At 36.0% G+C, this 12,159-nt stretch overlaps 1 protein-coding gene across 1 annotated transcript; it reads left to right on the forward strand.

The window, feature by feature from the left end:
* Positions 1-563: 563 nt before the first annotated feature.
* Positions 564-4,836, forward strand: zic3 (zic family member 3 heterotaxy 1 (odd-paired homolog, Drosophila)). Its single transcript, XM_046849610.1, has 3 exons — positions 564-1,859; positions 2,875-3,038; positions 3,283-4,836. Exons 1-3 carry the CDS (start codon positions 875-877, stop codon positions 3,463-3,465), a joined length of 1,332 nt encoding a protein of 443 aa, XP_046705566.1. The 5' UTR covers positions 564-874; the 3' UTR covers positions 3,466-4,836.
* Positions 4,837-12,159: the final 7,323 nt, after the last annotated feature.

Below are 12,159 nucleotides of genomic sequence, written 5' to 3' on the forward strand. Positions count from 1 at the left end.
ATATATATATATATATATATATATATATATATATAATTAAATGCATAGTAGCTGGGTTTTACTAAACTGGTAAAAACTAAATTTGTTGTCAGTGCAGCTTGACTATATGTTTGTGAATATTAAGTGTGTAACTGTTTAGCTCTTTAGCTATAAGCAAGTTAAAGCTGAACCTGTAAATTCTATGTAGCCACCACAAAGTTTATTGTGAACATTAAAATCTTTTATTAAGTGTTAAGTTTGTAGTTGTATTAAAAGTTTTTAACATACTAAAAAAATCCCCCAAACCCTGTTTGTTTATATCATGTTTGTAAATAAACAAGGAAAATGAACTGAAATAATGCCTCTCTGATTTACCTGCAAACAACAGCAAAACTGACCAATCACGTGTAACCGCTGAAACCAACAGCTATTTTCAATACCAAACGGTGCTAATCAACCGCCTTCTGACCAATGAACTTCGTCCGTGGCTGCCACGTGACCAAGAGGGAGTCGCATTCTCATTGGATACCGTAGACCTGCCTCCCGAACTCATTTATGTGTAAGGAGTGAGTGATTGACTTTATCAGTCCAAGGACATCATTCATCTGCAAAGGGGGGAAGTTTGATCCTCTTTCTCACGGATCCCACTAACAGGAGTTTCTCACCCCCTGCTCGTCCGAGCCTGGGACTATTACCTGCAAAGATTTTCATTATTTTTAGCGTGAACTGTTCACTTTATTAGATGTTCTATGTTAGTTTGGGCGCTTTTCTTTTATTTCGATTTTTTATTTTATTTTACCGCATGCGTGATTTAACTTTCTGCTGTTAAATCTGGGGTTTCAAATCTCCATTTCTCTTTTTCTTCGTTTCATTTTCTTGGTCGAGTCCCTTCACTATGCTGCTCGATAGTGGTCCCCAATTTCCATCGCTCGGAGTTGGAGGCTTCGGAACGCCGAGACACCATGAACTCGGGAATCGAGAGCCCGGACTCGGGCTCAATCCTTTCACGGACTCGTCCCATTCAACTGCATTTAAAATCAGCTCCGTTACACACGATATCGCCCCGAGCCAGACATCGGCTTTTACCCCGCAAGCTACCGGATACGCAGCTGCGCTCGGGCACCACCATCACGGAGGGCAGGTCGGTTCTTATGGAGGAGGCGCATTTAACTCCACGCGAGATTTCTTGTTCCGAAACCGGGGGGACTCGACGGCCAGCAGCGCGCAGCACGGGATCTTCGCAGCTTCAGCCGGGAGTCTCCACGCACCCCCGGGAATCTCGGACAACCCGGGCCACCTTCTGTTCCCAGGACTTCACGAGCAAAGCGTGAGCCATCCTTCTCCTGGAGGACACGTTGTGAACGGACAAATGCACATTGGTTTGCGCGGGGACCTTTTCGGGCGCCCGGATCCGTATCGCCCTGTGCCGAGTCCGCGCGCGGATCCGTACGGCGCCGCACCGCTTCACAATTATAATCACCCCATAAACATGAACATGGGAATGAACGTACCCACGCACCACGGGCCAGGCGCTTTCTTCCGCTACATGCGACAGCCCATAAAACAAGAGTTGTCTTGCAAGTGGATTGATGAGAACCAAATAAACAGGCCCAAAAAAACTTGTGACAGAACTTTCAGCACCATGCACGAGATGGTCACGCATGTGTCCATGGAGCACGTCGGCGGGCCCGAGCAAAGCAACCACGTTTGCTACTGGGAAGACTGTCCAAGAGAAGGGAAATCGTTTAAGGCCAAATACAAACTAGTGAACCACATCAGAGTGCACACCGGGGAGAAACCGTTCCCCTGTCCCTTTCCTGGTTGCGGGAAAATTTTTGCAAGATCAGAAAATTTAAAAATTCACAAGAGGACTCATACTGGTAGGTTTCCATTCTTCTTTATACTGTAGAGCTACATTTTGAGGGATGCAATGGGAGTACATTAAGTGAAAGTTTTAAGGGTCCCTCCCCTTTCTATTATTTCTTGGCACAACACTTCAGCTTACAAGGCCGCATTATTTTCTTCCGGAGAAGCGAAATTAATTAATGGAAGGCACTGTTTTGTCTGAGTAACTGTTAAATATATATATATATATATATATATATATATATATATATATATATATATATATATATATATTTAACAGTATATATAAAAGCGAAATGAATTGATGGAATGCATTATTTGGTCTAAGCAACTGTTTATTTATATATACTATATTCTATTATTATGCAGGACATGTACTGATTTACTCTGCATAAATATGAAATAATAACAGTACCATTCGCAGGAAACAGGCATAGATCTTATGTTGGCAGGATATTTGTATATTAGTAAATGATCCTTTCTTTGTTATTTGCATAGCCACTCTTGACGTTTGTGACTGAAAGTTGTCAACAGAATGTCTGTTTGGTCAGTCCACGAAAAGAAAAGAAAAAAAAGTGCGAAGTAGACAAATTACATTTAGTCTGATGGCCTCTGGATGAAGATGTGTCAGAATCAATGACCCGTTACTTCTGAGAATCACACGCAATGTAAAGCAAGCTGTTGGAAATGGCCACAGTTGGCAATTAGATTACACCGGGTCCCTGTTTAGCTATGAAAAACTTAATTTTACAGCAGCAACATTAATGTGAGTTTTATGCGATTTTTAAATCAGTTTTTATAAGCCTATGAAACAATTTTAATTTTGCTGAATAAAAAAAAACAACAAATCGGATTTCCATGTACCAACACTTCATAATACCTTTGGGTGTGAAAGCGATAGCCAGTGTGCTGTTCACACTGATTGCTTATTGCACGAAGTAATTCACTAGCCTTCGTGCAACATTAAACAGCCTCCTTTTAATGCATGGCCTACACTTTTGAAATCCTATTGTTGACTCTGTGTTGTAGGCGAGAAGCCGTTTAAGTGTGAGTTCGAGGGCTGCGACAGGCGCTTCGCGAACAGCAGCGACAGAAAAAAGCACATGCACGTGCACACTTCTGACAAGCCCTACATCTGCAAAGTATGCGACAAGTCCTACACGCACCCAAGCTCACTCAGGAAACACATGAAGGTAACTGTTTTTTTTATGTAACAATATTACCAGCACATATATTACTAGTCCAAGCTGAAAAAATATTATTCATGCACTGACTGTTTATTCCTTTTTTTATATTGCTAATATATTTGTAATAATTGTACTATTATGCTATACCCAGACATATTCAATCTAAATGGTACATGCACACTTTGCAGGCACGTATGCATTTATACCACATTGAAAAAAAAAAAGCAATAAATCAATGTTGTTCTCAAAGGTCCACGAGTCACAAGGTTCGGAGTCGTCTCCAGCAGCCAGCTCTGGGTACGAGTCCTCCACGCCGCCAGTGCTGGTTTCAACGAACTCAGAAGATCCAACCAAAACGCCTGAAACAAGCGTGCAAAGCGCACCAGCACACAGCGACGCATTAGCGCCCAACTTCAACGAATGGTACGTTTGAAGATCCGACTAGACTCTTAATGTGGACCAAAAGGTTCAGGCAACCTTTAAAAACAAAAACAACACTATTCACACCACGGTGAACAAAATGACAGTGGAACAACACGAAGAACTGAGAGTTCGCCACAGCAGGCCTCGTCCGTTCTCAGGATCCAAAATCTGACTTTTATTCCGAGATCGAAGGAAAAAAAAAAAAACAATAAATAATTACAATTTCTATGAATAATTAAAAAATGTTTTGGGTTTAGTTTTCAGATTACAGATAATTATTTTATTTTTAATTTTATGTATTTTATCAAAAGTTTATTTTAAAAATAAACAAAACTGAAATCATATTTCATGGTGTTTTTATATCGGCGATGATCGCGTCGCTCTTTGATTGTTTAAAACTCCAGACAGTCTTACGAAATGTGCCAAAGTCTTCGTCTTGAACTTGAACAAGAGCAGCAACAAGATTAAAAAAAGAAAGAAAAGAAAAGAAGTATATAGCCTAATCGTGAATGTATTTCCTTGTTTGATGGAGTCGAATCTGTTTGTCCACGTCTGTTTTGAAATGGAGAAATGTGGTAGTACGATTGTTACCTTTGAACTATGATATTGCCTTTTTTTTGTTGATAACGATGTAAATACATATCCATAATGCCATATTTATCGATTTGTAATTTAATTATCGGCAGAAAAAAAAGAGCCGAGGTTTAAATGATATTTATGGAAATGTTTTCTAACCAGATTGTACAGTGTTGAGTCAGAAATGGACCAGCTTAACATTGCAACAAGGTCATAGACTCTAAAAGCTTCCTTGACGCGATTGTAACTTTTTTTTTTTCCTTTTTTTTTTTTTAACCAATAAACGTGTCTTATCTGGATCAACAAATAATAATTATGAATATATTGAATTAACTTTTTTTTCCTAAAGTTTATAGTATTGTATAGACTATTCCAAGTACTTTGTGCTCTAAAAGGACTGATAGAGCGAGCAAACAGGCAAAAAAAAAATCTTATGTGACTGATAAATGGATATAAAGCGATAATTACATTTGTGTCTTTTTTAAACTCGTGATAGGGAAAATATTACATTACCATAAGGAAATATAAGGGACAAATTGAAGAGGCAAATTTTCCCAGTGATTTACTCTTCACCTTTCGATAAGATTCTCAGCTGTTTTCTAAAACAGCATGTAGATTAAAAAAAAACAGTAACATATTTAGTGTTAAAACAGAAGATTCCCAGTGCGAAACCCAGCCATATGAGTCCATATACTGTAGTATTCCACTTTTGATGGTTACAGTACTGTATGTTTTATGTTTCCAGCCAGAACTGTCACAACAGATTAAGTAATCGCAAATAAAACTTTTTTTTTTCTGTCTGTCAGTTTGCATTGCTTTAAATTGTAGGCTAGTACTTCTGTGAATATAAGAGTGTTCGTTATGAGTGCTGTCGTGTTACATATGAACCAGTACACATTTGCTCGTTTTTACGTGAATGACATTTCCAGTTGAATTATGTGTGGAACAACATTTTGAAAAGTAAAAAATACAAAACAAAAAAAAACGTGTTTTTAAGGGGGACATTTTGTTATAGTGATACCAAGAATTACAGCATTGCATTGTGTTTGTTTTTAGGAATTAAATCTTATGCATTCACAGATTTATTGTGCTTTCGACTTCAGACCACCAGCAGTACTTTTGAAAACGAACTGTATTCATGCAGAAACCTCGCAAGTACAGTGATGTATTATGGAATACTTTTATTTAAATAATGTAATAAATATGTTTTATAAACTATTTTCTATATCTTAAAAAAAAAACAAGAAAGAAAAGCCTATTTCAGTTACCCTTTCTGTATCAGCCGTGAACTCAGCAAATCTTGAATGTGACGTTGTAACACCTGAAGACATTATTCCTGAAGTGCAAATGTATCAGTAATAAACTGTCACTGTACCACTATAGGGGACAAGCAATGCGATTTCAGAGAGCCGATCAGTCATTTAGCAAACCATGAGAAACATGTAATATTCCAGCAGCCCTGTTGCTTGTGGTTTTGTTTGTTTGACAAACTATAAATCAGAGGGGGAAAAATGTGAAGTTTTGAATACGATTAAAGAAACGTTTCAAAATGTGACCAATGCCTGAATTCATCTCTTCTATAATTTTGTTGCTGATCGGATAGTAACAGATTTAAACATCTTACTCTAGGAGCTGCTCCGTGTGTTGTGTGAGTGTGCTTGCAGTACTTGAACTTGGCAGTGAGTAAGACGCCATCTTAGCATCTCGCTTCTTAAAGGGGTGGAACAAGTTTTTACTGTCTACACACAGAGCGCCGGTTTTTAGTTTCCCTTTAACGTGACGGTAACAGAGAAGTGTGGAGATCATGCCCAGACCTTTAAATAGGTTCTGTGGGAACATAAGTTTCATTTAAGGCCGTAACCTTCTGGCAGCGTAGACCTTGAGCAGTGTTTTTAGCATTAATGCACGAAACCAAGCGGGAATAATAACAAATTATTAGTAATTAGCATCCATTAGCATGCTGAAATATTGAGCACCATCAAGCTATTTCTAAATATGGCCTTGTCTGATTGAATGATATTTTGCAAAACACTGAAAAATTAATAATTCATTATTCCAATGTGATTCAATAGAATAACTATTAAACAAATGCACAGTAATACTATTTTTGTACTGTCTTTATGCAACCACACACATGTACTAATATGAATCATCATTAAGCATTGTTTACAGCTATATTCTCTCTCTCTCTCTCTCTCTCTCTCTCTCTTCTCTCGCTTTCTCTGCATGAGCAAACTGTTATTCTTTCCCCCAATTCGATTTTCTCCCCGATTTTAAAAAAAGAAAAGAGAGAGAGAAGTCGCACACTTTGCACACATGACGTCATAACATGGCGCCGTCGACGCCACTGAGTTTCAAGTGCTGACTGAACTTGACCAACAGACTCTTTTGTCGGATCTTATGTTAGAAACCAGACCCGTGTGTAGGCTCTGCGTATGGTGGTGAAAACTACACAAAATATGAACAAACGGCAAGATGAAAAGCCCTATAGATTTCGCCCCATGCCACAAAAAGAAAACCATGAAACCCGGCTTTCTGTGGCTACTCAAAAGGATTAGAAAGCTTTGGTAATCACGTGGTTGGAGTTTTGTACTGGCGAAGCAGTTGCTAGACAGAGGTCATGTAGAGCAATGCATTTTAAAGAACTGTATATAGTAGGCCTACAGAAATAAACCGTTTTAAAAAGATCGAATTTATTACCTAGAAATGATTCAAACTCCTTATAGAAAAACGTTTGTGACTAAATCAAAGGGTTGGTGTTTCACCGAAGATTTTCTATAGATATGTGGGTTTCTTTTTCTCTAAAAAAAAAAGAAGAAGAAGAAAAAAAGAATAGCTCCCGAGCAACAGCTTTCTGCTTCCCTGAAAACCTCATTCATTCTTGCATAGTTGCTGTCTAAGGAAGCGTAGAGTTATGTAAGAGGATAAACCGACGCAAGCGCGTTTGTCACGAAAGTCTTTTTGCGATCTTAGTCAGTACAAGCTATCTGAATGACCTGGTCGAACATGCTCTGCTCTTCATTTCTATAAGCATTTCATGCGATCCACTAACCCAGTTTCCTCGACTGCTCTAACTCTCCTTAACCCCCTGTGACACACGCGTGCGCGCACTCCGTTAAATTATACAGTGGTGTCATGTGATTTTGAGGCGAGGGCGTTTCATATAGACAGGGGAACACTGGGTTTGCTTCACTGTAACTGCAGTGTATGAGTTCATTTCTTTAATGTATCCAAAGCAACCGAGTATAATCTGAAAGTCATTAATTTAAAGAAAAAAAAAACTAGCCAACAAACAAACCAGTCAAAGTGCTCAAGGATCAAGTCATATGGGGCTTAAACTGAATACTGCATTTGTTTGCATATAAGCTGTTCTATTTGTAAGACATAATCATATACAAATGAAGTCCATAACACATTTCTATTCTTGGGTGAAGTTTATGCACATAAATAAAAAGCCAGTTGACCCATGTAAACTTTCAAGTAATGTCAGATCTTAAACCCCTTAATGTCTTATCTTGTTAATAATGTTACATTTTTAATGTTATTAATTATTCAGGAAGCAAAGCAAATTCAATAAGAATGGTATATTGTTAAGGAAATATAGTCTGGAACCCTCCAATGGGTCATGAGAGTTGAAAGGCTTGACTTGCTTTATTTAGCTTTATCTATTATTGATGCCTGTTCACCGAGAAGAAAAATATTGAATAGGCAAAGGTCCTCATTGAATTTTGCAGGTGACGAGAGCCCATTTTAATGGTAAATACGAAACATAATAATTATTTAGTCTAAAGGTTGCATCAGTGTCTCTGAAATCAAAGATTATTTGCATTTCTTTTGGTTTTAGTTGATGAAATGATAAAAAAAATAAAATATTTAGACTGAATGACAACATCGATCAGCAGAAACAAACAAATAAATAAAATAAATGAATACATAAACAAATAAACAAACAAACAAACAAATCAATCAATCAATAATCTAAAGCCAGTATGCGCTGCTGGTTCTAAAGACGCTTTTAAAGGTTTTTTAGAGCCCTTTTAGAGATTTCTTGTATGGTTCGTCCTTTATCCTTTAAAAAAAAAGGATTACACAAGTCTACTTTTTTAATATGTCTATAAACGTTAAAACATGTATTCATTGTGTTCACATAGAAAACATAGTTCTATGTTCCAAGTTATTTGCTTATTACACCCAAAGGCCTCTTTCAGGCAGCCATGCTTTCGCCTAAGATGTTGTTCAGCTTTGATGGTTGTTTCTTTTTGAAGGTTCTTTTAGATATAAAGACACTCCACAGTCCATATCCTAATTGTAATGTGATGACCCATCAGCTGCTTCGCCGTCTAGAAAATGAAAGGTTATGAACGCCAAGTCCAATGGCAGTCAGCTTTCACATTTAAACATCTGCAGGTTCTTTCTTTCTTGACAAATCTATTCACCGGGTGTGGATGTTAATGGGTCTCCTGGGTGAACGTAGTGCTCTCTGCAATAAAGCACGTGTGTCCAACAGAGTGACTGTTTTGACATATTCATCCTAGGACGATGGAAAGGTTTAAAAAAACAAAAAGCTATATTAATTTTCCATTACTATGTATATTCATAACTCATCATGAATGCTTGTACCATCTATCTATCGATCTATCGATCTATCTATCTATCTATCTATCTATCTATCTATCTATCTATCTATCTATCTATCTATCTATCTATCTATCTATCTATCTATCTGTCTGTCTGTCTATGTGTGTGTTTGTGTAGATAGATAGATAGATAGATAGATAGATAGATAGATAGATAGATAGATAGATAGATAGATAGATAGATAGATAGATAGATAGAAGCATACCTCCAGTATCAAATATAAAATACACTTTTTAGAATTAGGAAAGGACAGCACTGGAATGATGAATTTCTTAGACTTTGCATTAAAACCAATGTATGTAATATATTAACATTATTCAGCTGTAAAAGCCTAATTATATTTGAAGTGAGTGAATGTGCTTTGCTAAGCTGAATAACCAGGATAGAACAATCACAACGGCAGTCTCTATGAAAATTCATTGAAAACTAGCCATCAGGTGGAATGGGAAAAGCAATGGAGCCTATAAAAAGTGTTTATTGCACAGAAATATGCAACCATTTGTCTTGTGCCTAAAATAACTTTGGAGACCATCTGTTTATGCTACACCTACCTGCTACATGGCTACATGGCTACATGAAGACCTTAGCTCACAAGGATTGTATAATAATTACTTATTGCAGCTATGCATCACAATTCTTTATCTATTTAAGGCTGATTAATTATTTCTATGACATAGATTTGTAAATGTGAGAAAAGCATCATTATGTCACTAATAACAAGGGTTTAGAGTCGTTTTAAATCCAAGTAGTCCAGTAAGGAATTGTTAAGTAGCAAATTAACAATGATAAACCTTTATTATTTTACTGTGAACAGTATATATTTTAAACCAATAACCTACATGTTTACTGGTGGGAAAGTTCAAATTCAACTTATTTGAACAGTTTCTTACGAAGTGTTTTTTCTCCTATTTTTATATAATAAAAGTGGATTATTATAAAAGCATGAAAAATGGTGGTCCTAGTCAATTGGATATTTATAACTTAGTTGTGAGCACAGATATAAATCTAGCATTAGTATAGCTTTTTCTGCCACGGAGCCTCTATTGAAGCCGATGACATATCTCTAAGAGTGCACATTCATGGAGTCAAGCAGTACTTGTGACTTTTACAAGTAAGTAACTACTGATAAACTGCAAACATACATCATTTTCCACAAATTATGTGCCACTGATATCTTCTTTAAAGAATCCAAAGTGTATGGCTGAACATTGCACAGAATCACTTACTAATACTTCCTGTTTACCACCTGGACCCATTGTTTGATGATGACAACCTGCAAATAACTACAAACCCAAGGTTACTACTTCTAGTACTTCTGAAAATGCATAAACCAGGCCCTTGTCATACAACCAAAGACCCACAGAATGCCTCATAGGTTTCACACAGCTACGTGTCTAGACCATTTAAATATTTATACATTATTAATATAAAGTGTTATGTTAAGTATTTTGCATGAACTATAGACCACAGAATCTACAAAACATAAGCTTACATATTCTGTGTTTGTAATGAATTAAGCTACAACATGGTATAATTAAAATAATATGTGATTATTTAAGGCAAGTATTTTTTAAGAATTCATGCAACTGGGACCATTTATTTGTATTGACCTTTTATTATTATTATTATTATTATTATTATTATTATTATTATTATTATTATTACAGAAAGACAAACACAGACGGACGGACAGACGGACAGACAGACGGATAATTAGATAGATAGATAGATAGATAGATAGATAGATAGATAGATAGATAGATAGATAGATAGATAGATAGATAGATAGATAGATAGATAGATAGATAGATAGATAGATAGATAGATAGATAGATAGATTTGAAAAAGCAAGTGGCTTGTAGAGGGAGTTGTGTATGTAGCCTCTCAGAAAGGCATCAGCATTTTTGAGGGCCTACTGCACTATTCAAATATCAATCATTGCTGGACCACAAATATCCAATCACCCTGTTTACTCACGCACACTGAAATTGTCCATTAAACGCATTAAGAAAAATTAATCTAAATATGCATCCCTTCTCCAATTGCATTTTTAAGTGGTAGATTATTTAAAGCCAGCTACAATATTTAGCCAAGACTAGCACAGAAAGCTAAACTATGTTTTAACTTAAGGTTTATGTGTTTAATCTATCAAAAACACTCCACATTAACAGACTCATGTGAATTTGCATGTCAGTTATTCATAACTTCATTACGAGACTTACAGTAGACTTTATGAGTAGCCAAGTGGTATGAGAAAAAGTATTTAACATGCATAGTTACTTATTATGACAGACTTGACTTGACAGCCAACAAAAAATATTCAAATGGTGTATCACATTTATCACATTATATATCACATCGTATTTAATAATTCATATTTCTATTTCATTTTTACAATATTTTATAAATTCAACCTTATGCCAATTTCTTTGGTTTGTCTGTTTGGACTTGGAGGTACAATTTGCATTTGCAAACATATCAATAGAAATTATTATAGGATTTTTGTTTGTTTGTTTATTTGTTTATTTATTTATATAAAATTCATTTTTTATTTTTTTTTTTTTTAGGCTAAAGTTTTTGCTTTAGATTTAGTAACAGGTGTCTGTCACACACATGTCTATTAAGTAAATGATCAAAAATAAATAGGAATGGAGTCAAAATGAATGATATGAACAATCATGAATTTGATGGTGTGTTCTCTCAAAATAGTTAAATATCTATCAGGCAGCTACATTTGACTGTCTGCTGCTAACGATGGTGAGAAATCTGTTTGAGATATTGTTTCTTGTAACGCATTATGTTTTTTAAGACAAAGAAACAAAGAAAAATGTAAATGAATTTAATACAAAAAACTCAATTTCATGTAAAATATATTTAATTTAAATATACGTAATTAAATTTACTTGACAGCTTGCAATTTTCATATAAATGAAACCAGACGTTCAACATCTCTTTACTTAAGTGTTAAGGTTCATGCTGCAGTTCATGAACTTAAAGTATAGTCCTTATTCTCTACCTATTCACACTATTCACATTTAATCCTTTGTTTGAATGGACAAAAGCTCAACATGCCCTCAAAAAAAGAAGACTATGGTAGGGGAGGAGATAAGATAGAAGAAGGCACAGGTAGACTGACCATCACAGGGGAGGGTAAGCAAGATGCCTAGTGGAAATTGTCAGACTATTGGCAAAGCGACCTCATGCCAGGATAATACAAGGTCCATAGGTGTTTCTGAGTCAGTCCTAACCCACATGCTGATAGCCTTTCAGTGTTGTGGAGCCAATCTCCACAGTAATTGCTTTTCCTCTGTTTCATATTTTTCTTTCTATGGACATTCCAGAAAAAAAATTTGAAAGGTCATTCACTTTGTTTTTTCCCAGCTTGCAAGTAAGAAAAGATGGGTTTGACGCTACTTACAGATTGTATATCTTGAGGTTCAGAACCATTTTGTGTCCAATACAGGCATGCCTTAAATAAGAAGATCTGTGT

This window comes from Silurus meridionalis, chromosome 5 (genome assembly GCF_014805685.1).
Source record: "Silurus meridionalis isolate SWU-2019-XX chromosome 5, ASM1480568v1, whole genome shotgun sequence".
NCBI lineage: Eukaryota > Metazoa > Chordata > Actinopteri > Siluriformes > Siluridae > Silurus > Silurus meridionalis.